This window comes from Trichoderma breve, chromosome 2 (assembly GCF_028502605.1).
Source record: "Trichoderma breve strain T069 chromosome 2, whole genome shotgun sequence".
NCBI lineage: Eukaryota > Fungi > Ascomycota > Sordariomycetes > Hypocreales > Hypocreaceae > Trichoderma > Trichoderma breve.
The window spans coordinates 274,296-293,696 of NC_079233.1; the positions used below are offsets into that span (position 1 = coordinate 274,296).

General features: G+C 45.6%; 7 protein-coding genes across 7 annotated transcripts; 3 read left to right on the forward strand and 4 right to left on the reverse strand.

Moving 5' to 3' along the window:
- Positions 1–460: 460 nt before the first annotated feature.
- T069G_02336 (alcohol acetyltransferase domain-containing protein) lies at positions 461–2,036 on the reverse strand (the record flags this gene model as incomplete). Its single annotated transcript, XM_056169546.1, has 2 exons — positions 461–1,905; positions 1,997–2,036. 2 exons carry the CDS (start codon positions 2,034–2,036, stop codon positions 461–463), a joined length of 1,485 nt encoding a protein of 494 aa, XP_056030438.1.
- Positions 2,037–3,285: 1,249 nt separating this feature from the next.
- On the reverse strand, positions 3,286–4,029 carry T069G_02337 (acetyltransferase (GNAT) family domain-containing protein; the record flags this gene model as incomplete). The annotated part of the gene is made up of 1 exon (XM_056169547.1): positions 3,286–4,029. One exon carries the CDS (start codon positions 4,027–4,029, stop codon positions 3,286–3,288), a length of 744 nt encoding a protein of 247 aa, XP_056030439.1.
- Positions 4,030–5,618: 1,589 nt separating this feature from the next.
- On the reverse strand, positions 5,619–7,381 carry T069G_02338 (cytochrome p450 domain-containing protein; the record flags this gene model as incomplete). The annotated part of the gene is made up of 5 exons (XM_056169548.1): positions 5,619–5,781; positions 5,835–6,001; positions 6,057–6,371; positions 6,433–7,218; positions 7,307–7,381. 5 exons carry the CDS (start codon positions 7,379–7,381, stop codon positions 5,619–5,621), a joined length of 1,506 nt encoding a protein of 501 aa, XP_056030440.1.
- Positions 7,382–10,133: 2,752 nt separating this feature from the next.
- Positions 10,134–10,475, forward strand: T069G_02339 (uncharacterized protein; the record flags this gene model as incomplete). Its single annotated transcript, XM_056169549.1, has 1 exon — positions 10,134–10,475. One exon carries the CDS (start codon positions 10,134–10,136, stop codon positions 10,473–10,475), a length of 342 nt encoding a protein of 113 aa, XP_056030441.1.
- Positions 10,476–10,556: 81 nt separating this feature from the next.
- T069G_02340 (protein kinase domain-containing protein) lies at positions 10,557–12,025 on the reverse strand (the record flags this gene model as incomplete). Its single annotated transcript, XM_056169550.1, has 7 exons — positions 10,557–10,795; positions 10,843–10,993; positions 11,041–11,159; positions 11,216–11,417; positions 11,472–11,504; positions 11,706–11,799; positions 11,850–12,025. 7 exons carry the CDS (start codon positions 12,023–12,025, stop codon positions 10,557–10,559), a joined length of 1,014 nt encoding a protein of 337 aa, XP_056030442.1.
- Positions 12,026–14,444: 2,419 nt separating this feature from the next.
- On the forward strand, positions 14,445–15,936 carry T069G_02341 (alpha/beta hydrolase fold domain-containing protein; the record flags this gene model as incomplete). Its single annotated transcript, XM_056169551.1, has 5 exons — positions 14,445–14,740; positions 14,793–15,333; positions 15,387–15,462; positions 15,536–15,790; positions 15,842–15,936. 5 exons carry the CDS (start codon positions 14,445–14,447, stop codon positions 15,934–15,936), a joined length of 1,263 nt encoding a protein of 420 aa, XP_056030443.1.
- Positions 15,937–17,426: 1,490 nt separating this feature from the next.
- T069G_02342 (protein kinase domain-containing protein) lies at positions 17,427–18,991 on the forward strand (the record flags this gene model as incomplete). The annotated part of the gene is made up of 3 exons (XM_056169552.1): positions 17,427–17,824; positions 17,884–18,233; positions 18,306–18,991. 3 exons carry the CDS (start codon positions 17,427–17,429, stop codon positions 18,989–18,991), a joined length of 1,434 nt encoding a protein of 477 aa, XP_056030444.1.
- Positions 18,992–19,401: the final 410 nt, after the last annotated feature.

Here is a 19,401-nt window from a genome sequence, read left to right on the forward strand (position 1 = left end):
GAAGCGCTCGAATTGTTGAATGATGTTGCACTGATTCTAATCATGAACCTTTGGTGCCCACTAGATTACTCTCACCATGAGCCTCATCTTCTGAAGATGAAAATGCGAGCATTCGCTTTCTAGTTTCGAAGCATCTATCTGTCTCTTTGATGCATATACATCTTCTAGAAGCTCTGAACATTGCTTGGCCTTTCTTCCGCAAACTAGTGGCTCCTGCTGAGATGACGCTGATATACGTGCGTGAAGATGAGTGTGAGCTGGCACTGAACTCAACTTGAAGTTGCGAGCATGGTGATGGCCTCAGAGCGAACTACTCGGCCCTCGAGGACTCTTTCTTTCAAGGCGACGCAGCTGAAGACCTCAAGAAGGCGTATCGAATCGCAAATATCAGAAGCCACGATATCCTTCAGACGACATACGGAGAGTAGACGGTCAAACTTGGATGGCCTGCTGTGGTATGCTAATCGAGAAGCCAATCCAGCTTTTCCATTGCCTTTTCCAGGATTGCATCCACCGTCTCCCTGTCTATAATGCCATCCTCATATGACACATTGATGACCGTGTCACCACCAGCCACGCCGGCAACATTTAGGACAAGACTGCGAGATCCTACATTCCCGTTCGTCGCAGCAGCCGAGAATTGCATATCGCCAATAGTCCATGTTTCCTTTGCATCGCCTGTCGTCGCAACGCCCTTTGGACTACTCGAGAACGGCCCGAGATTGGATACTAGATACGTATCGCTGGTAAAATGTCCTATCCTGGGCATGGAGGTGGTCATGAAATCTTCGATCGTATTGCCTATCAGTGTACCCGCCATCCAGTCGCGGATTGACCCATAAATATCGCCGTCCATCTTTGACTTGTGTTCTCGGACTAATTGCCATACAGTACTGCGAAACAAGGAAACTTTGCCGGCTTCCCCGTTTGAACCGTTGTATTTGGCAACAGCCTTGCGGAAAGGCTCCATATAATGAATATGTGCCGAACCTGCGGCGGCATTCATGATTACATTGCTGCGAACTAGGTCGCCGAATTCAGCCGAGGGGAGATATGGTCGAAGGTCAAAGGCAAACCGTGATGCGCCAAACTTCGCTTCGGAATAAAAATCAGCTGCGAGAGTGAGGTTCAGCAAGGTACATAGTAGGGGTGTGAATGTCGTCTGGTTCGCACGGCAGGCAGAGAGCACAGTACGCATTTTATGCGAGGGAATGCGGTAACTCGAAACTCTGGTGATTGTTCGGTCGGTGTAGACAGTCTTCGCCACTACTGATTGAGCATATGGTCGAGGCCGGGGAAGATCACCAAAGACAAGCTTCCCGCCAAAGAAGAGGCGAAGCAAATACCAAATCAGCATCTTCCAGAGTAGTCGAGGAATAGATGGCGTAACATTTGAATGCTCGGTAGGCTCAAGTGGGTATTGGATGGTGGAAGGGTAAGTAAGTGAAACATGAGTTGACATCGGTTTCGAATCAAGAGGTAAGGAGTTAAGGGCGGCGAGAAACGCGCGATGGAATACGGTGCCTGAGATGCCATCACCAACGAAATGATGGTACACAAACACGACGTGTTTCCTTCCCACAACAAGCACTTTCCACCAAGGAGTGTCTGGCTCATCGTCGGTCCAATCCCACGTGTTGTGCGCATTCTCAAGAAGAGCTGGGCCAACTGCAGTGTCTTCGTCGCCATCCATGAACACCACACATTTTTGCAGATCAATCTTGTGCAGTAATGCGAGGTGGAGACTATGTTTTCCGGCGCTGGAAGATGGCAATCTCACGCCAACGGCACATAGTGGTGGGTGTGCCTTGATGACAGTTGCAAGAGCCGCGTAAACGTCATCATCAGATAGTGTTCTACCATGCGAAGAATATTCTGCTGAGACAAGGATGTTCGATTGGATGCCTAAGCGGTGAAAACAGTAAAACATGCGATCGTAGAGGCCTTCAATGCTAATTATTAGTTTGCTTGTGGCGTGTTGGTGGCGTTAACATACTAGACTCTCGCAACAAGGTGTACTTTTCAGATAAAGACATGATGTTCAATTGATTGTCATGAAGATCTCGATTCGAATGATTCACGGAAAAAGCTCATCGTATCGTAAATGCATGTGATGTTGGCGGACACCATATTGGAGATGTACGTGTCTCTTATATGGTGCTGACGTATGTTTTAGTGTTCTTGGGCTTACTTGATCCTACACTAGACTATTAGTCTAGGCCTTAAGATGAAATATAAATTAGTATCGATGTAGGTGATCCTACTGGGAGCTCAATTGGACATCTGTGCCCGAAGCATGGTCTGCATCCAAAGTGAATATAGGGCTTACATGGTAGCATGAGCTAAAGCATGAGCTAAAGTGGCAATACATTAGTCGAAACAAGCGGAAATTGGTTAATGGAATACTACCCTCAGGCTTTAAATACTCGCAATGGGCTAGCGACGCAAATGAATACCCGAAGTCGACTTCAATCATACCATCAAATAAGTGCATGATGTGCCTCATCATATTGCTCTCGCGAGGGGACTTTGCCGGAACCCCGCGACTTTCTCCCATCCCATCCTTAATAGATGGCACTGTGTTAGATCCTACCATTCAGTTATGTAAGTAGCTACATGCCTATATCTGGTAACTCATGGATGTTCGGATGTGTAGGGGCATAAACTGCACCCAAGATATACACCAAAACATAAACTCTTGACGATTGGATAATAGCTTTAAGGTGGAATAATGCTCATTGAAATATTCATCTTAGTATAAATTGAGTAGACGTGACCGTTGAATCCTGCCCAAGGCGATTTTATATTTATATCTGACTGTGAACTCCTTGGGCATATTTTGATTGTCTGTGCTTGCATCTTAACCTCTGTACATTTCATTTCTCTTCAGTTACTCCCGACCTCCCTAACTTGGAAAATGGCAGCACTTTCCATAACAGCTTTTATATACGCCTCCCGAAGTAATCTGGGAGTAGATCGCACGCCGTCCCATCCCTTTGAGCAACTTCATAGCCTTGCCGTCTCTCGTAGTGAGCTACAAGCGTTTCACGTAGTTGCACTTGAAATGTCACGGGCTGATCCAAGGCCCCGGTATCACCAAGGAGAATAACGTCGGAATAACCCTCAGCAACAGCGTGTGGCAAGTCAACAAAATGATAAGCTGCTAGGATGAGAACACCTCGCTCATCACCGTGATATCAAACGCAGGCAGCCTTGAGAATGGCAACACCATCTGATTAGAAGATTAAATAAGCTGACAGTTGTCAGAGAACGACGATTCTGCCCTCAAGATTTAGAAACCGATATCGACTTCAGCATATGTACATTTTTGTGCACTTGGCCCTTTGCACCACCCCACGGCTCCAAATCAAAAGCTTTTGCACCAACTTCCTCCCACCCAAGGTTTTGATACATCTTTAGCCCGGAAGGGGAGGAGTCCAGCCAGCACCCGACATTATCGAGACCCTTATCTGCGTATCTAGCAGCTATGTCGGAAATCATGAACTCGAGAAGTTTTGTCCCAACTCCGCGCTTCTGGAAATTGGGATCAACGGCCAAATTCTCCAAGAATGCATGTGGTTCGCCATTGGTGAAGTCCAGTCGAGCTTTAGTCAATGTCCCGAAGTAATGAAGACAAAGAGGCGCGTTTGCTCCCTTGGGAACTTCGTCTGAACTGTGAGGCCATGGATTCCGTTTAGAGGCTGTATGGGATGACTCATAAGTGTTATATACGGCTGCGCCAATTATGCGCTCAGCTGTTGCACCGTCGGGAGATGTTTCGTATGTAACCGCTTTGATGTAATGTGCCGTTGGGTCCGATTGCCAGACATGCTCATGTCTGGCGAGTTTTGAACTTCGAAGAATGGCCGAAGATGGAGAGGGCGATATGGGGTAAATCAGTCGTAATAAAGGTGAGGCCGCTCCGAATGCCCTTTCCTCGATATCGACAATCTTCTCCAGATCTCCCTTGTTGGTCACGGGCAATACTTCTGTCGGAAACATGCCGGTTGTGTCTGATGCTTTCTGCATCTTCTATTTTTCCCGGGCTGAACGATAAGAATGACACTTTGAGAGAGTACGAACAAGTAAAGTTATGGGCTGTTCGAGCTAGTTGTACTTGTGGGTGGGACGTCGGTGGGACGTCTAGGCACCCTATCAGCGTCTTGGTATACACTAATTACATGCCCGGGCATTTAATAGACAGATATAAGCAGACATAAAATGGTCTATTATAGGTGCTCGCTGCCTTGCCTATTGGACTAGAGTTGGAGCTTGGCTACATGGCGGGCGCTCAACACCAATCCCCGGGTCAGGTAATCATGCTCAAAAGGCAAAAACTGGTGACTACGGTGTGAGCGCTTATTGACGCTGGGTCACTTGAACTGGCAAAATTTGCCGTGAATTCTATTTGGACACTTGCGCACCGTTCGAACTATCCGTTTAGGCACCGGTGGTTCTTGAGGTGCATTCTTACCCTCGCAAATCTATTTTTGCTCATGCTCTCCCATTGATGAGGCTGAGTAGTATAAACAACTATAGCAACATTCTCCACTGAAGATGAAAAATATTATACCCTGTTGTAAGTCGTTGTATACGATTGATCTTAATAAAAATACAATAGTAAGTAAACTTGCGTTAGATAAAGAGTCCAATTCAGTACGCAGGATATGGTGATGAGAGCTCTTGATCAAATTTGGCAAATGCGACAAGCCTGATCAGTCGTGGAGATGGTGGGTAATCGTGCAAAATAGTCCAACAAATGTTAGTTAATAATGCTGCTTACGAAGCCTCGCTCTCCCGCGGAGAGCGAGTCGCACGTCATTACTAACGAATCTTCCCCAAAGACTGGTAAAATCCAAGTCCAGGCCTAAATGCATCGAAGGCAACAGTCAAAGTGAACGTGTAGAGTGAATTGATATGGCTGACGAAGTCTCGCTATTCCGCGGAGGGCGAGTTGGCAAGAAATGGAGCCAGTTGGAGATCTGGGGATATGGAGCCTATAATAGCTGCTTCTCTTTGGTTGGCCTTAATTTGTTCGCCGATGTGTGTGGAAAGGATTTAACCTAGCTATTCGCTTGTCCTCTAATTGAGGCAACTATCTATCTCCGAATAACGTGTTCCTGCGCAACCTATGTTTGATGTATTCCCATCACATCTCCCCACTGCGCTGACCACCATACTGTGTCGTGTAGCTGGCAACTCTTAGGACTAACCGAAGATGGGCTACGGTGCTGAAAGTAACTCATGCATTGCTGATATTCGAGCTATTAGCTCTTGCTTGTGTATTTACTGGTTTCGATGAACAATTAGTTGTTGACGATGAAGAAACTTCTAACAGATTCCTTCTGGGACGTACTTTGTTTGGGAATTCAACAAGTAAAAACAGCCATGTGATTTATTATGACGTAATAAAATATATATGCAAAGGCAATCCGTTCACTTAGTCTCGACTCCGATGCTACACCTCACAAGCGCAACGCCGTCCACAACTCACTTTACCGCCAAAGTTCGCCTAAAAACTAACCACGGTGGCATTATCCATAAGAAGGTAATGGTAACATAAGGTGTACAAATTCGGCTCGCTAAACAGCCAGTATCCTAGACCATGACGACTCAGTTTACAGGATCTCCCTTGGTTTGATATAGATATTGAGGTCTGGCTTTTGCCAGAGTGTATAGGCCATGTTTTCCTGGAGCCAATCTTTACTATCAGGATGCAGACTGATGTCAAAATTCCACAGGATTCTTGCTAGAATCAGGCGCATTTCGGCATATGCAAGACTAAAAAGAAGTTAGAATGCCAAAGATGAATTGTTTGGAGCGTCACCACTAACTTCTTTCCGATACAATTTCGGGGACCAAAGGAGAATGCTTGAAACACGTCTTGAGGGTCGCTCGAAAACCGAGCATCGCCAAGCCATCGTTCTGGAATATAGGAATCAGGCAGAGTAAAATTCTTCGCGTTGTGATACATTGGCCATTGCCAAATCCCCAAGATGGTCTGTCATCTTGTTAGAGCCGACTGAGGATTGTCCTTGACGTGAAATGATACTTACATTTGCTGGAACGTACTGTCCGCAAATCACGTCGCCGCCTGGCTGTGTCTTGCGCGGTATGGCAGTTGGGACAGGAGGGTACATTCGAAGTGCTTCTTGCAGCACGGCCATCATATAACCCAGCTTTTGCACACTGAGGAGATCAATCTCGCCTTCATTTGAAAAGCTTGATCTTACTTCATCCATCGTCTTTTGCAAAACTTCCGGGTGGGTCAATAGCAGATAGGTGACTCCAGATAGGGTTGTCGCAGTTGTCTCTGATCCGGCGATGATGAGGAGACTTGCATTATCCAGGAGTTCAGCATGGGAAAATTTCTGTGGTTCATGTAAGCGACTGGAAACATTCAGAGGGGCTATTAATTACACAAAGTCATACCATGTCACCATCCTTTTTAATCATGGCTTCCATGAAGTCTGATCGAGGGTTGGTTTCAGCCAACCTTTTTTTAACCTTTTCCTGTGTAAGCTGGAAATACTCCTGAAACTGCTTGCGTGCTTGCTTTGAGATAAGAAGCTGTATAAGTTTGTCTCCAAAGGGAAACCGGCGTAAAACATTATTCATCGCACTTGTCCGGATCCTGGTGAATAGTAGAGACACCCAAGGGTGATAATTGGAGTTTTGAAGGCAACCAAATGGCTCTCCAAAAGCAAGGTCGCCAATGATGTCAAAAGTTGCCCAGTTATACCAAGATGTCATCTCCAAAGGCCGAGTGCCATCAGCACAGTTCTCTCGTAGTCGGCTTATCAACATATCGACGTAACCTCGTATAAGAGATTGCTGATCCATCATTGCCTGTGTCGAAAATCCATGAGCCAAGGTCCTTCTCATTCGAGTATGATTTTCGCGGTCAGCACTGATGACGCTGTGTTGTTGCGTCTTCCAGAATACGGGATCCTTGCCGTTCTCTCCCTGGCCTCGTTTTCGATGGCCCATAATATCATTCCAAGCAGAGCCACCAATGTAAGTTAGCTCATCAGGTGCCACTCGCACAACGTCCCCATAAATCTGATGAAGTTCGAGGATTTTTCGATGGGACATGCCAGAGAAGATCATGCGGGCGTATGGGATCCGAGTTGCGGCCCACAGCCTGGGACCGGGGTACTTGCGAAGTGGATGGAACCAGACATTATAGATTGGTATTGAGATCAAGTAAACAGTCCCCTGTATTGGCTACGTTAGTTCCATTGCAGATTCCACGATATAGGAAGATGGAGCAGCTGGAGGAAGATCAGCGTTGAGATATACTCACAAGAATAATAACCCAGAGCACTAGAGCGACTCCAGGCCGTAGCGTGAAGAGTAGAGATTCGGCAGTTAACAGCATAGTGAAGACTTTGTATATAGCTTGGCATTCATATCCGAGTTCGATATAGGCTCACTGAGCGAGAAGGCAGCCACCTCTTATATCACAATCGAAATGTACAAGGAGCAAATGAAATAGTATACATGGATTTTCTATACCGGAGCCTCCGCGGAGACATAGTTCAAGTGTTATAGACGTCATGGATTTAATTCCACAATGTCGGGGCTCGTAAACACCGCCGTATATTCAAGGTAGCATCGTGGTTAATAAACGGTGGGCCTCGAGGGGTTGGGTTGGGTGCCAGGGATACTACGTTTTTGCTTAAATTGGCATTTTGATAATTCATGCCTATGGGATATATTCATTTGATGGATATTGGGTCAATTGATTAGCGGATCTGTATTAATGTTATACTGCTGGCTAAACGGGCTGCATGCCTTTGCTTGTTCACTGATTTGCAACATCTAAACCCAATCGGCTTGAATTTTACTGTAGAGAACAGGAATTCTTAAATAGCTTGCGTGTACTAGACTTGGGATCATTACAGATACTTAGAAAACAGTCCCAGTAGGAATATGTCTCCCATTGTTGTTTTTCTCTAATTTGAAGATGTGCATGCAAAAGTAGCGTTTAGTGATATCGTACAGACGCTCAAGTCGAATAAATTATAAAAGATGAAGGCACTAAAGTTCCTCGGCGGCTTGACTAATAAGCGGCCACTTAGGCTCCCGTCTCTCTGTAAGTGGCCGCTTACCTAGTGGACGCACCTGGTAGGTACATTTAATATATGCATATAAAACATCAAATACACTCCATCAATTATACTCAGGCATTGTCGAAACGCTTGTCTACCTCGGCGGACTCACTCCCTACTGCGAAGCCGATGATGACACCCGGTTAAATCGCTCCAATAGTATTGCGATCGTATAGTGCGATAAATGCCGACTTGGAGTCAGTGAATGGGTTTCCGAGGATGTGTCCGAAGAGGCTTCCATGACGTTTTTTTTGGAACGCCGATTCCGAGGTAAACTGTCTCATTGCGGGAGAACGGGCTTATTTCTCCTCTGAGTGAAGATACATAATGTTCCATCGTGGACCTTTTTTCACCTAGGGTTGCGATATTTGCGGGGTCGGAAGGCTCTGAGCCGGCGATCGACTGCAACAAGTCTCTTCTGCATTGCCGCAAAAGCGTCCTCCATTTTCCCATGGAATTTAATAAAGGGGGACCGGGGTTGTACGTGAGAAAGTGGAGCCATCGTATGTGCTCCTATGATGAGCTCTTGAAGGCTCCGGAGAAAAGATATCGATCTAATTCCACCAAATAGGAGCCACACATCAGGCTACAAGAAAACTATAGTAATAATATCAGGCGGTGAAGGGAGGTATTGGGGCCTTGATGCTGGCCAAATACGCGCAACCGGTGCCATCTGCTAGGTAAAAATGGATGTACGGAGTTGATGCTGTTCATTTCTCTTTCTCTCCTTTTCTTTTTGTTTCCGATTCCCTTATCCAGCTGGACCATATGTATGGCATTAGTTCTATTGATTCCGCTCCTTTGGTAAGTCTAGTAATACATATCCTCCGAAGATACCTTCCAAGTATAGCAAAATCTTCCACATTTGATCTATTGGCGGTCTAGATGGTATATATCTCTCTCTAATGTACAAGACACTGTTTGATTGGGATAATCGGTATCCAAGTTTCATTTCACTCTTTCTGGACAATAATATGGACAAAAGCACGTGGCAGATGGAATATTGTACTCTTGATCTACCGTTCCAGGGCCGAAAAGTCGGCTGCAGTATCCTACCTAACCGGGAGATGTTCCTAACCTTCTATTAAAAGAGAATAATTCCTTCCTCCGTGACTCTCCAGGCTAACACACGAAAACTGTATTAATGGCTACTAAACTGCGTTGTATCGACTTATCGTACACTGACTTCGCAAGAGTCACCTAAACCTCCGTCAAGTACATCTGACACGCATTGTAATTTGACAGATTTTATACCACACATTCCAGAGTATGTATTTCTCCCGTATTTTTAGAACCTCACCAACCAAGAATGCTTCGGCTTTTGCCAGCCGTTATTTCTCGTGACCCAACGTCACGCATACATGTTGCGGGACTTTGTGGATAACCAAGTCGTTGAGCTATTTACCACGTGCAGTTTGGTGCCCTTGAACCGCTGTGACTTTCGACCCTCAGGCCGTTGGGCGTGCGTTCTGTAAGAGAAGCCTGCATATGACGAGCTTTACAGTTGGTCGTGTCTCCTGCGGCCTTACGGCTGATTACTATTCCAATAGCTGCAAATGACGATTGGTGCCGGTCTTGTCACGTTCGAAGATTGCACAAAAGAGACAGACAGCGCCGCGAGACACAGCCGAATGGTGTTACCCGATATGCATATAAATTTGCCGTTCCTCAGCCTTGTCTTACGGGGCGTGGAAATCGTCGGAGCAGGCTTAATTAAAAAAGGACTGGTAACGGCAAAGATATTTTTCTCCACCCCAACGAAGCCTCGTCCAACAAGTAGACGAAAGTTTCGACTTAATAGGGTTGCAAGGTCGCCTCTCCTCTTTTCCATTCCAACTTCAGGGAACTTTTGTTGGATACATGCATGACTTGTCCGTAGAGTGTCTATTTACAAAGGGACACTTTTGTGCTTGGCATAACCATGAGCGAAATAGTACTTAAACACTTGGTAGCACGAGGCTTTTAAACAGGATTGTTAATGAATAATGAGAGCCTGCCAAATCGATCGTTCGCATCGCCATGTCTCATCCACCGGAGCCGCCTCCACTCTTCGGAGCAACGTCGTCATTCATCACCGAGCGCGCTCGGCAGCTGATTCAAAGACTTCGCCAGGCGCAGCGACAGATTATGGATACGTTGTCACCGGAAGACGCAAGCTTTTCCAATATCCTTATGCCACTTGCACAGGCGGAAAATGCCGCTTCGGCAGACAGGTGGCTCGTCACAAGTTACAGGAACTTCTCGCCAGATGCCAACATCACGGCCACCCTGTTTGAGGACTTTGAACTTGAAATTACATTACACAAGAACCTGTTTAACCATAATGCCGTGCTGCGCAAAGATGAACTGCTGGATTGTTAATCTGGGGAATCAAGATAATAATTTTATAATTCGACGATATACTTGGGAAAGCCCAGAACGATCGGCTGGTGAGCAATGCTTCTAGGCTTCCCCCCATTGTTCTTCCTTTCGAACCCCGTTGCCCGCTTGAACCCATGGATGCAACATTAATTCTGGCAAATTCGCTCGTCGGGTTGGCTTGATTATGCACATCCTGCGAAGATAACTTCTTAATGTCGTGAGATCCTCTTCATCAAGATCGAGTGTCTCTTTGTCATAGCCATTAGCGTATGACGCTTGTATATCCTCCTCGAGGGATAAAAAGCCGTTCGCAGCCGAGACTTTTTCTAGAGTTAGCTAGGCCTTGAATCACATTATGGGGACTGACTGTCTGGTTCCTCTGTAAAGACTCCGGCTTTTAGAGCATCTTGGATCCATTGATCAGGGACACCACCAAGCACCTTCTGAAACTGCGGTGCCAGCTCGCGATCATCCATCCATGCTTCGAATGGCGTGCGCCCAGTGACAAGCTCATATGTCTTTGATGTCATTAGTCAGTGTACAAACATAGCTTGTCTGTTCTTACCGTGCATCCAAGGTTCCAGATGTCAACTGCTTCTGTCAAAGGGTGCCTGAACACCAGTTCAGGTGGGTGGAGGGACATGGGCGTATGTATTGAGTTGGGTGGATGGCCAATGAAGAACGCTAGAACCACCAAGGGTCAGTATGCCATCTGTTTCATCAAGTGAGGGAAGACAAACACTCGCCAAAGTCAACAAGCTGGATTTCATCGAGAATCTCGCTTCTGTCGAACTTATACTCCACAGGCTCTACAAGGTATTCCGGAACACCCGTTTCACTCGGTGAGCCATCCTTCTTTGACACCTTTCCTATGCGAGTCATCACAAAGTGGTATCCTACTGAGACCAGAGACTCGAAACAGTACGTTGCCCAAGTGTATATCTAATAATAACGGTTAACAGGAGCAGAAACAGGGTGAGCTCATTTGAGGCTTACCTCCATGTGCCACGCCACATGAATGAATATAATCTACGCCCAAAAGGAGCTGTGAAGATGTTCGACGAGCAAGCCTACCGCCCAGGCGGTAGTTTGGCCGTCTATTGACAACCGACGATATCTTGGGACCAAGCAGCTCAAGGACTATACACAGATGGCGCCCATTTGGCCCTTCAAGGTAGAAAGAGTCTAAGAGATGAGATACATGCTTGTGGCCTGGATGAGTAGGGTCACCGGTTTGTGTAATAGCTTGCAGGATTTGCAACTCGCCATTGGATTATGAGACTGTTCTGCGACTGCAATTTTTATAGAAACATATATATCCTTCCTAGTCAATCCGTAAGTGGGAATTAGCTTAACGAAGAGAATACTGCTTACACCTCGTCTTGAGCAAGCCAGACAGTAGAAAATGACCCGAAGCCAAGCTTATCAAGTATTCGGTATCGCCCGTCACATAGTAGGTCATTGAGATGCACCGGATGGTAGCCTCCATGGCAATACTTGGCCAATTCTTCTGCGAGGACGCCGATGTTGTATTGAAGATGATCAATCATTTGTAAGGCGAACTGATATGGAGATGCGCAACTTGAAAAAATATCTCAGTGTGTTACTGTTGGCTGGCTGGTCGCATGAGAACTCCGGAAATTTTGATTGGTCCAACCCCCCCAGCCTGGTGATCGCAGAAATGTTGGCATCGTGCGATTAATCGAGTAATTTGTTTTATAACATTGCTGATAGACCCAGGAAATGACGCAGAAAATATCGTCGTAGAAGATTACTGCAACTTTGACACAGTAATCCTGAAGGCCAGGTACTTGCTTTGACTAGTCTGCCCCAATTACCCTTAGGTACTTACAAGTTTACGAGGAAATGTGACTGACAATATTCACTCGATGCTGTAAGCCGGTGTCGCTAATAATGAATCATCGGCCCCCGAAAATGTGATTATTGTCAATTAGCATGACAATAGCTGTCAACTGCGACTTTAGTGTTTGAGGACCTGGCAGCCAAAGTAATCATCGACATCGGAATAATTTCCTAATATGAGCCCTTTGATCTACTTTTTTTTTTTTTTTTCAATTAAGTTGCATCAAATTTTGCATAAGCAATTGTTTGGTCTCATACACTCTCTTCCAAGTGACTGTATCTTAAATGGATGGAAGCCGGAGAACGCCATTTGCGCAAAATTACGTAGCTTTCGTAAATTATAAAAAGGGCCAATCCCCCTTCAGCGACTCCAAAACTCCTTTGCTAATTTCCAAACAAGTTTACAGCATTCCAAAATCCATGCACTAATTCCCTGGTATACATCGCCTGCTAGGCAAAAGCAGCCACTATCACATGGGCCATAGCCAAATGAGCCCCAACGCCGCTATTTTCCAATTGTCCCCCGACATTTTTCTCCTGATTCTCAAATACCTAGCTCTACATGATAAATTCCTTCTATCACACACCTGTAAAGTATTTCGACATAGTACATATCATGACTGGAATAGCGAGATATCGCGGCTCTCCCTTGGCGATAGAGTTGGATTCTGGGCAGGATTGGCTTACACGCTGCCCGATTACTGGGCTTGTCCCAAATGCTGCAAACTGCACCTTATTAATACCTCGGACGTACCAGCGACCCTTAACAGACAGCATTTGGTTCCATGCCAGGCAGACCTTTCTCGAGGGATCGGTACGGAAGTGTATTCTATCCACCACTATCACATACAATTTGCATTAAAGCTCTCCCGGCTAGGCAAACATCAACAATACCTTGGGGCATTGATGAAGCCTTACACGGATATCAGGGTATCATTGCTGAATCCACTTACAGATTCTTATACAGCAGAGGCTAAGATTATTAAGAAACAATTTATCTTCCGTGAAGAATGGAATATTAGCAATGATACCAGTACAACAATTCCGCTTTTCCCAGAAAACGGAACATTTCATATGCCGGTGTGCCCACACTTGGGCCTAACATCTAGTGGGCTCGCATCCTCTCGCAGGCGCAAGAAGTGGGATGCGGAACGTCTGCAACTGCGTCACAAGATGACTGAGCTTGAACAATTGACTCTATTTAAAGAGATGACACTGATTGAAGATGGAATTGCCTTTGCTTTCCGATTCCCCGGTAATTGGATATACAATTCCTGTTTGCGCTGCCCTACAGATATCGGAATCATTGTTTCCCCAGATGAGCGGAAGGTGACAGTCCGGGCATGGCATAACTTTGGCGTAGAGGGATCACCAATGGATACCAACTGGATGGTTCATGTGGTGGACCCATTACAACCATGGGCTACACTTGGTTCCTATATGGATTATACTCATGGTAGTGTCCGGACGCTATGGATGGAGGGTATTTCCGATGGAACTAAGTGAAGGCACAAACAGGCATCCTAGGGAGCAGACTACATTAATCCATAATGGTTGCTGGTTTTGTAGTAGGTAATAAACTGAACTTTAGTACGCAATCGAACAACTCATGCTGGCACCGGAGAGAAAATTGTAATTCCGAGCTTATTGTTTGTCAGCATGAATTATAAATTAAAGTGTGATAATTCCATTCTCATGAGGTTTCATAATCCGAGGCAAGAATAATTTAAACAGACAGCGCGATATCAGTTAGGTATTTGTTGATTACTTGTTTCAGTCTGCCGAGCTCTTAACTAAACATTTCGTTGCGGTCTAGCTCACAGTTGAGACATCACGATTGATGTGGGCGCGGACTAGTGCGAGAAGTCGACTTACAGGGGGAATGCATAGCATGATGGCTTTGGACAGTTGGATAAGTGGCAACTCCTTTAACATCGCCGAATGGACGTGAATGACGTTCAAGTTTTCGGAGTTAAAAAGATGCGTCGCAAGGTTTCAGTCGTTGAGTAGTCTTGGTAAAGATATAAAGAGCAAGTCGGCAACCGAACACCCTTATTCGATTGGCAGAGACGGTCAAAAAAGGAAAAGAAAGTATTACGATCCAATATGGTCTCTTCACGCGCGCTTACTCTGAAGCTGGCGGGGCTCACTGCTCTGATATCCGTCTCCCTTGGTACTCCTATTGAGCATGCCAGCCATTTTGACTTGAAGCCCTTCTCTATCAATCTCTCGAAAGGAGTTTCTCGAATGCTTGAACTTGTCAAGGACACAAAGCTTCCAGAAAAAGAGGAGTATCCAGGGGTTGGATCATCAGCTGGTATTGGGCTTGACGTCGTTAAAAGCCTGCAGAGAGAATGGACTCTTGACTTTGACTGGCACAAAGAAGAAGCCAAGTTGAATAAGTAAGCGACACAACATCAGAGCCTTCGCTTTACAGCCTAACGATTCATCCAGGTATCATCATTTCACGGCCGATATCGAGAATTTGTCAATTCATTTTATCCACGAAAAATCGCAGGATCCAGAAGCAATTCCTCTTCTACTTAACCATGGCTGGCCGGGCTCATTTTTGGAATTCTTGCCAATGATAAACAATCTGACACAGAAGGCGACCACTTCAACCGGCAAACCCATTTCGTTTCACGTTATTATTCCGTCAATGCCCGGATTTGCTTTTTCTTCACCCCCGCCGGCGAATTGGACAGTTGACGATACGGCACGCGTCTTCAATACCCTGATGACCAAGATTTTAGGTTATGAGACATTCGCAACCTTTGGAACCGATTTTGGCGCCGGGCCGACCTACAGTCTCTATGACAACTATAATTCTTCGACGCGCGCTGCACACTTTGCTTTCCTGCCGTTCTTCCCGCTCACCCCAGATCAATTGGTGGCAGAAAATATCACGCTTTCGAAATTGGAGCAGTCAGAGGAACAGAACTTTGTGAGCTGGTCAACTACTGGAAATGCATATTTTTCTGAACAAGCTACCAAGGTAAGCTAGTCCACAGCAAATAATCGTAGTTGGCCTTATTAACAGTGAGACAGCCCAATACAATCGGACTTGCGCTTCAGGATAACCCAATCGGACAGCTGGCATGGATGGGCGAAAAGTTTATATCTTGTAAGTCGACCTCAACACTACAGGGTCGTTAGTTTGATGTTTCTGAAGAATGGACCACTGACAGATGGGGCAGGGTCCGATCCAAAAGCCGGAACAGCTCCCTCTGTTCTGAATCACCACCAAATCTTACTATCTACATCACTTTACTACCTCACACGCTCCTTTATTTCTTCTGTATACGTTTACTTTCAGAACCCGAACGGATTCAAATCTGTGTATACCAAGGCTAAAACGGATGCGCCTCTTCTATTCAGTGCTTTCCAGTATAACGTTGCGTTTTGGCCGCAAACACTAGTAGCAAAAGTTGGGAACTTGGTCATGTATAACAGTGAGTTTGTCTTTTTATCCAGCCTAAAAATGCGAGTCTGACCTTTTTTAGATCATGAATTTGGAGGTCACTTCCCAGGACTTGATAATCCACCGGCTCTTATTCAAGATTTGAGAGAGATTGGCAACTACTGGGACCGGGCATAAGGATTGGGTCTTTGGAGTCGGGTTGTAGTGCTCAGATTAAAATATTAGACTTTTCTTTCATAATAGACTGTATCAAGCTAGTCAGATCATTGTTCCTAAATAATATTATTACCAATTCACATATGGAAGGAGTGTTAAAAACATTGGCTCATACAGTGTAAATACATCATAAAGCTATTGGAATTTATACGCAACTCTCAATCCCTAGTAAATGATAAAGTCATACAGCCTTTCTTATAAAGCTATATGGTTCTTTGCCTACAATGGTGAAAGGCCTCTGAGAAGTTGATTCATGTTAGTCCAGCACAAAGTTCAAAAGTAGAAGAGCTCGGCGCATGTCGCTCAACCAGGTTGCCGCAAAACGCCATGAAAGTGTAAGCTGCATCTACAGGCCCAGGAACGCGATCCTGGTCGCCCGAGAGTCGAGCCGACAACTTGCGCTAGCCCGCAGCCTAGCCCGCCAGACATGATGTCCGCTTCTTTGCTGACTCTCGGCTTGTTAGCCCAATCTCAGTAACTCTCCGCTAGCTTCAGTCAATGTCGCTGCTGTCACTACGCTGAGTGGGCGGCTGATTCCGTAGCAAACTGCCCCAATACGGCGCTCCCGAAGTATATCGAATCCTTCAAGAAATAGAAATATTCTTAGAGATTTATAGAAAAAGCGATTTTTCTCAGGGTTACTGATATGGTTCGAGCTGCCATGGACACAGAGGGTTCCCGCGAAATATTCTTCAGAAGTTATAGCGGTAGGAGAAGAGACGCTCTACTCTCCGCCCAACTGCGATGGGACGCTTTCAAAAGATACGGGAGACAAAGCTGGATTAGATGGGGAAGGCAATTTAGACCTCTATCCTCAGAAAACTAAACCTAACAAAAGAAAACAGAGAAGGAGAAACCCCAAAGAAACACGAATTATCTATCGTATAGTATATTTCGTAATGAGCATACTCAACTATACGCATTCGAGAGGGGAGGGGATTAACCTACACCAAATGCTCTTCCACACAAATCTTGGGTTCAAACGACAAATACCAGGACAGCCATGAGAAATACGAAATCCGACATCTTTTAGGGTAAGAGTAACGAGGAAAAGTCTAGAATTCTCAAGCAGACCTGTTACTGCATTCTGAGCAGCACTGTTAATTGCGAAATTAAACTCGCTGAGACTCTTGTTGCGGCTGTCAGAGCAGCTGAGTGTAACATTGAAGGTTAGTACGTAGGCCTATTAGACAGCCCGATAATGCTGCACTGCCTGGATGACAAAATCAGCACACTTTGTTGATTGATGTAAGCGCCGCAGAGAGAAAGAAAAGGCGAAAAAGAAAAGTATCCACCAAATTTGCCGCGCGGCAGGAATTGATACAACCTGGGGGCTTGGGACCTGGGGGCTGAAAGCCGACTAGCCTTGTGATTGTTTTTATACTTAGAATTGCTATTCGCTATCCGGTGACGGTGTTGGTCGGATGCGTTTCAAGTTCAAGGCTGCCGGCATGTCATCGCTTTCATCAATCCAACGCCGGGGAGCAATCCCTACATATACAAGCCTAACTGCCACAGGATTCCTTGACAATTACAACCCAAATGAAGCATCTTCAGAAGCTCTGGCGTCCAAGATCGTATCTATGCCTGAGTTTGTGGTTGAATATGAAGAAACCAAAGACCTTGGAAGTATTGAAGAGCCTAAAAAGGTCGAAGAACCCCAAGATGACACTGCACCTCAGCAAAATGCTACTTCTGAAGATATAGAAGAGGGCAAAGCTGCATACCGACCGGGCGGTTTTCATCCCGTATATATCGGTGACATTTTCAACGACAGATACGAAGTCCTCAACAAGATTGGCTACGGTGGATATTCGACAGTCTGGCTGGTCAAAGACTTACAAGACAAGTGAGTGAACAGTCGAATGTTATATCCCTTAGACCGCGGGCTGACATTCTCAACTGCAGCGATGATGACGATGCATCAAATGTGTACCGCGCACTCAAGGTGTTGAGAGCTAATTGTTACGGCCATGGAACCGACACATCTGAAAGGGAAATCTTGAGATGTCTTCGCGATGGAAGTCGCGACCATCCAGGCTATCCTTATGTCTGTCACCTGATAGATGATTTTGAGCATCAAGGTCCCAACGGCACCCACGTATGCTTCATCTTTGAACTTATGGGTGAAACCCTTCGTAGTTTTGGTACTTGGTTTCCCCTTGATGGCATGATCCCATACGAGATTATGCTCAGATTCGCAATTCAACTTGTCCTTGCGCTATGGTACGCCCATGATCATGACGTTATTCATACAGGTATGAGTGGTACCCTAGCATGCATCATCAACCTCATGGTTTCTGTCAAAGCTTATCAAATTTCTCAAATAGACATCAAGCCGAACAATATCTTTGTAAAGTTTCGTGATTGGTCATTTATTGAATCTGGCTATCTCAAAGAAATCCCCGTCCCACAACAAGATCGTGAAGAGACGGAATATCGCCCAGTCCCGTCTCAGCCGCTTCGTTGGTTCTACTTTGACTATAACGCCAAGTATTCAGCTGACTTTGATATTACTTTGGGAGATTGGGGAGTCTCTAGCTGGACTACGAGGCACCTCACTGAGGTCATCCAACCAGTACTTCTTCGCGCTCCCGAGGTCATTATTGGAGCTCCTTGGGACGCGTCCACAGATTGGTGGAACTTTGGTGCCGTGCTGCTTGAGGTCTTTCGCACTGTTCGAATGTTTGATGGCGGAGTTCCCCCGGACGGACATTATGAGATCAAAGAGCACCTGATTGAAATCATTGACTTCTTCGGGCCGTTCCCCAAGAAGCTACTTGAGAAGGGGAACCAGGATCTTGTACGTGATTTGTTTGACGACGAGGGACGTATCAAAGACGCAGAACCGTTGGACCGTCCTGGCTTAATGTCTGAAACTATCACACCTGGTATGGGCCAGACCCTAAGGGAGGCTTTCGTTTCATTTATGAACTTATTAATGAAGATCGATCCAGAGGAGCGTCCATCAGCACTAGATCTTTTGAGGCATCCTTTTCTGGGTGCAGTACAGTAGTGTATTAGAATGAAATATAACTGACTTTTGGAGTATTTCTTTGGCAGCTGTAGAACATCTTGCAACTAATTTGCTTCGATTATAGTCTTTTCTCCCCTTTGAATTGAAAGGTTGTTTACCAAAGAAGAAAGTGATTTTTCTTTAAAAACTATAGCCCTGAAAAGCGCACAATTGAGTCTTTGGGAGTTTGCATCAAGAGAAGCTCTATCGCGTGCTTCAATCGGTGCAACTCTAGGTCCGACAATAAGGCGTATTGTATACCAGATTCAACCTCTTTGATACGAGAAAAGTTAACCTTCAAGAAGTGCGGTGAGGTGAGCGGCGGAACTCGTCGCCGGCATTTGGCACCTATACTATTACCACCTTCTAATAGTAGGCGTAATAGATTGAAGAAGGATAGTCTTTAATCG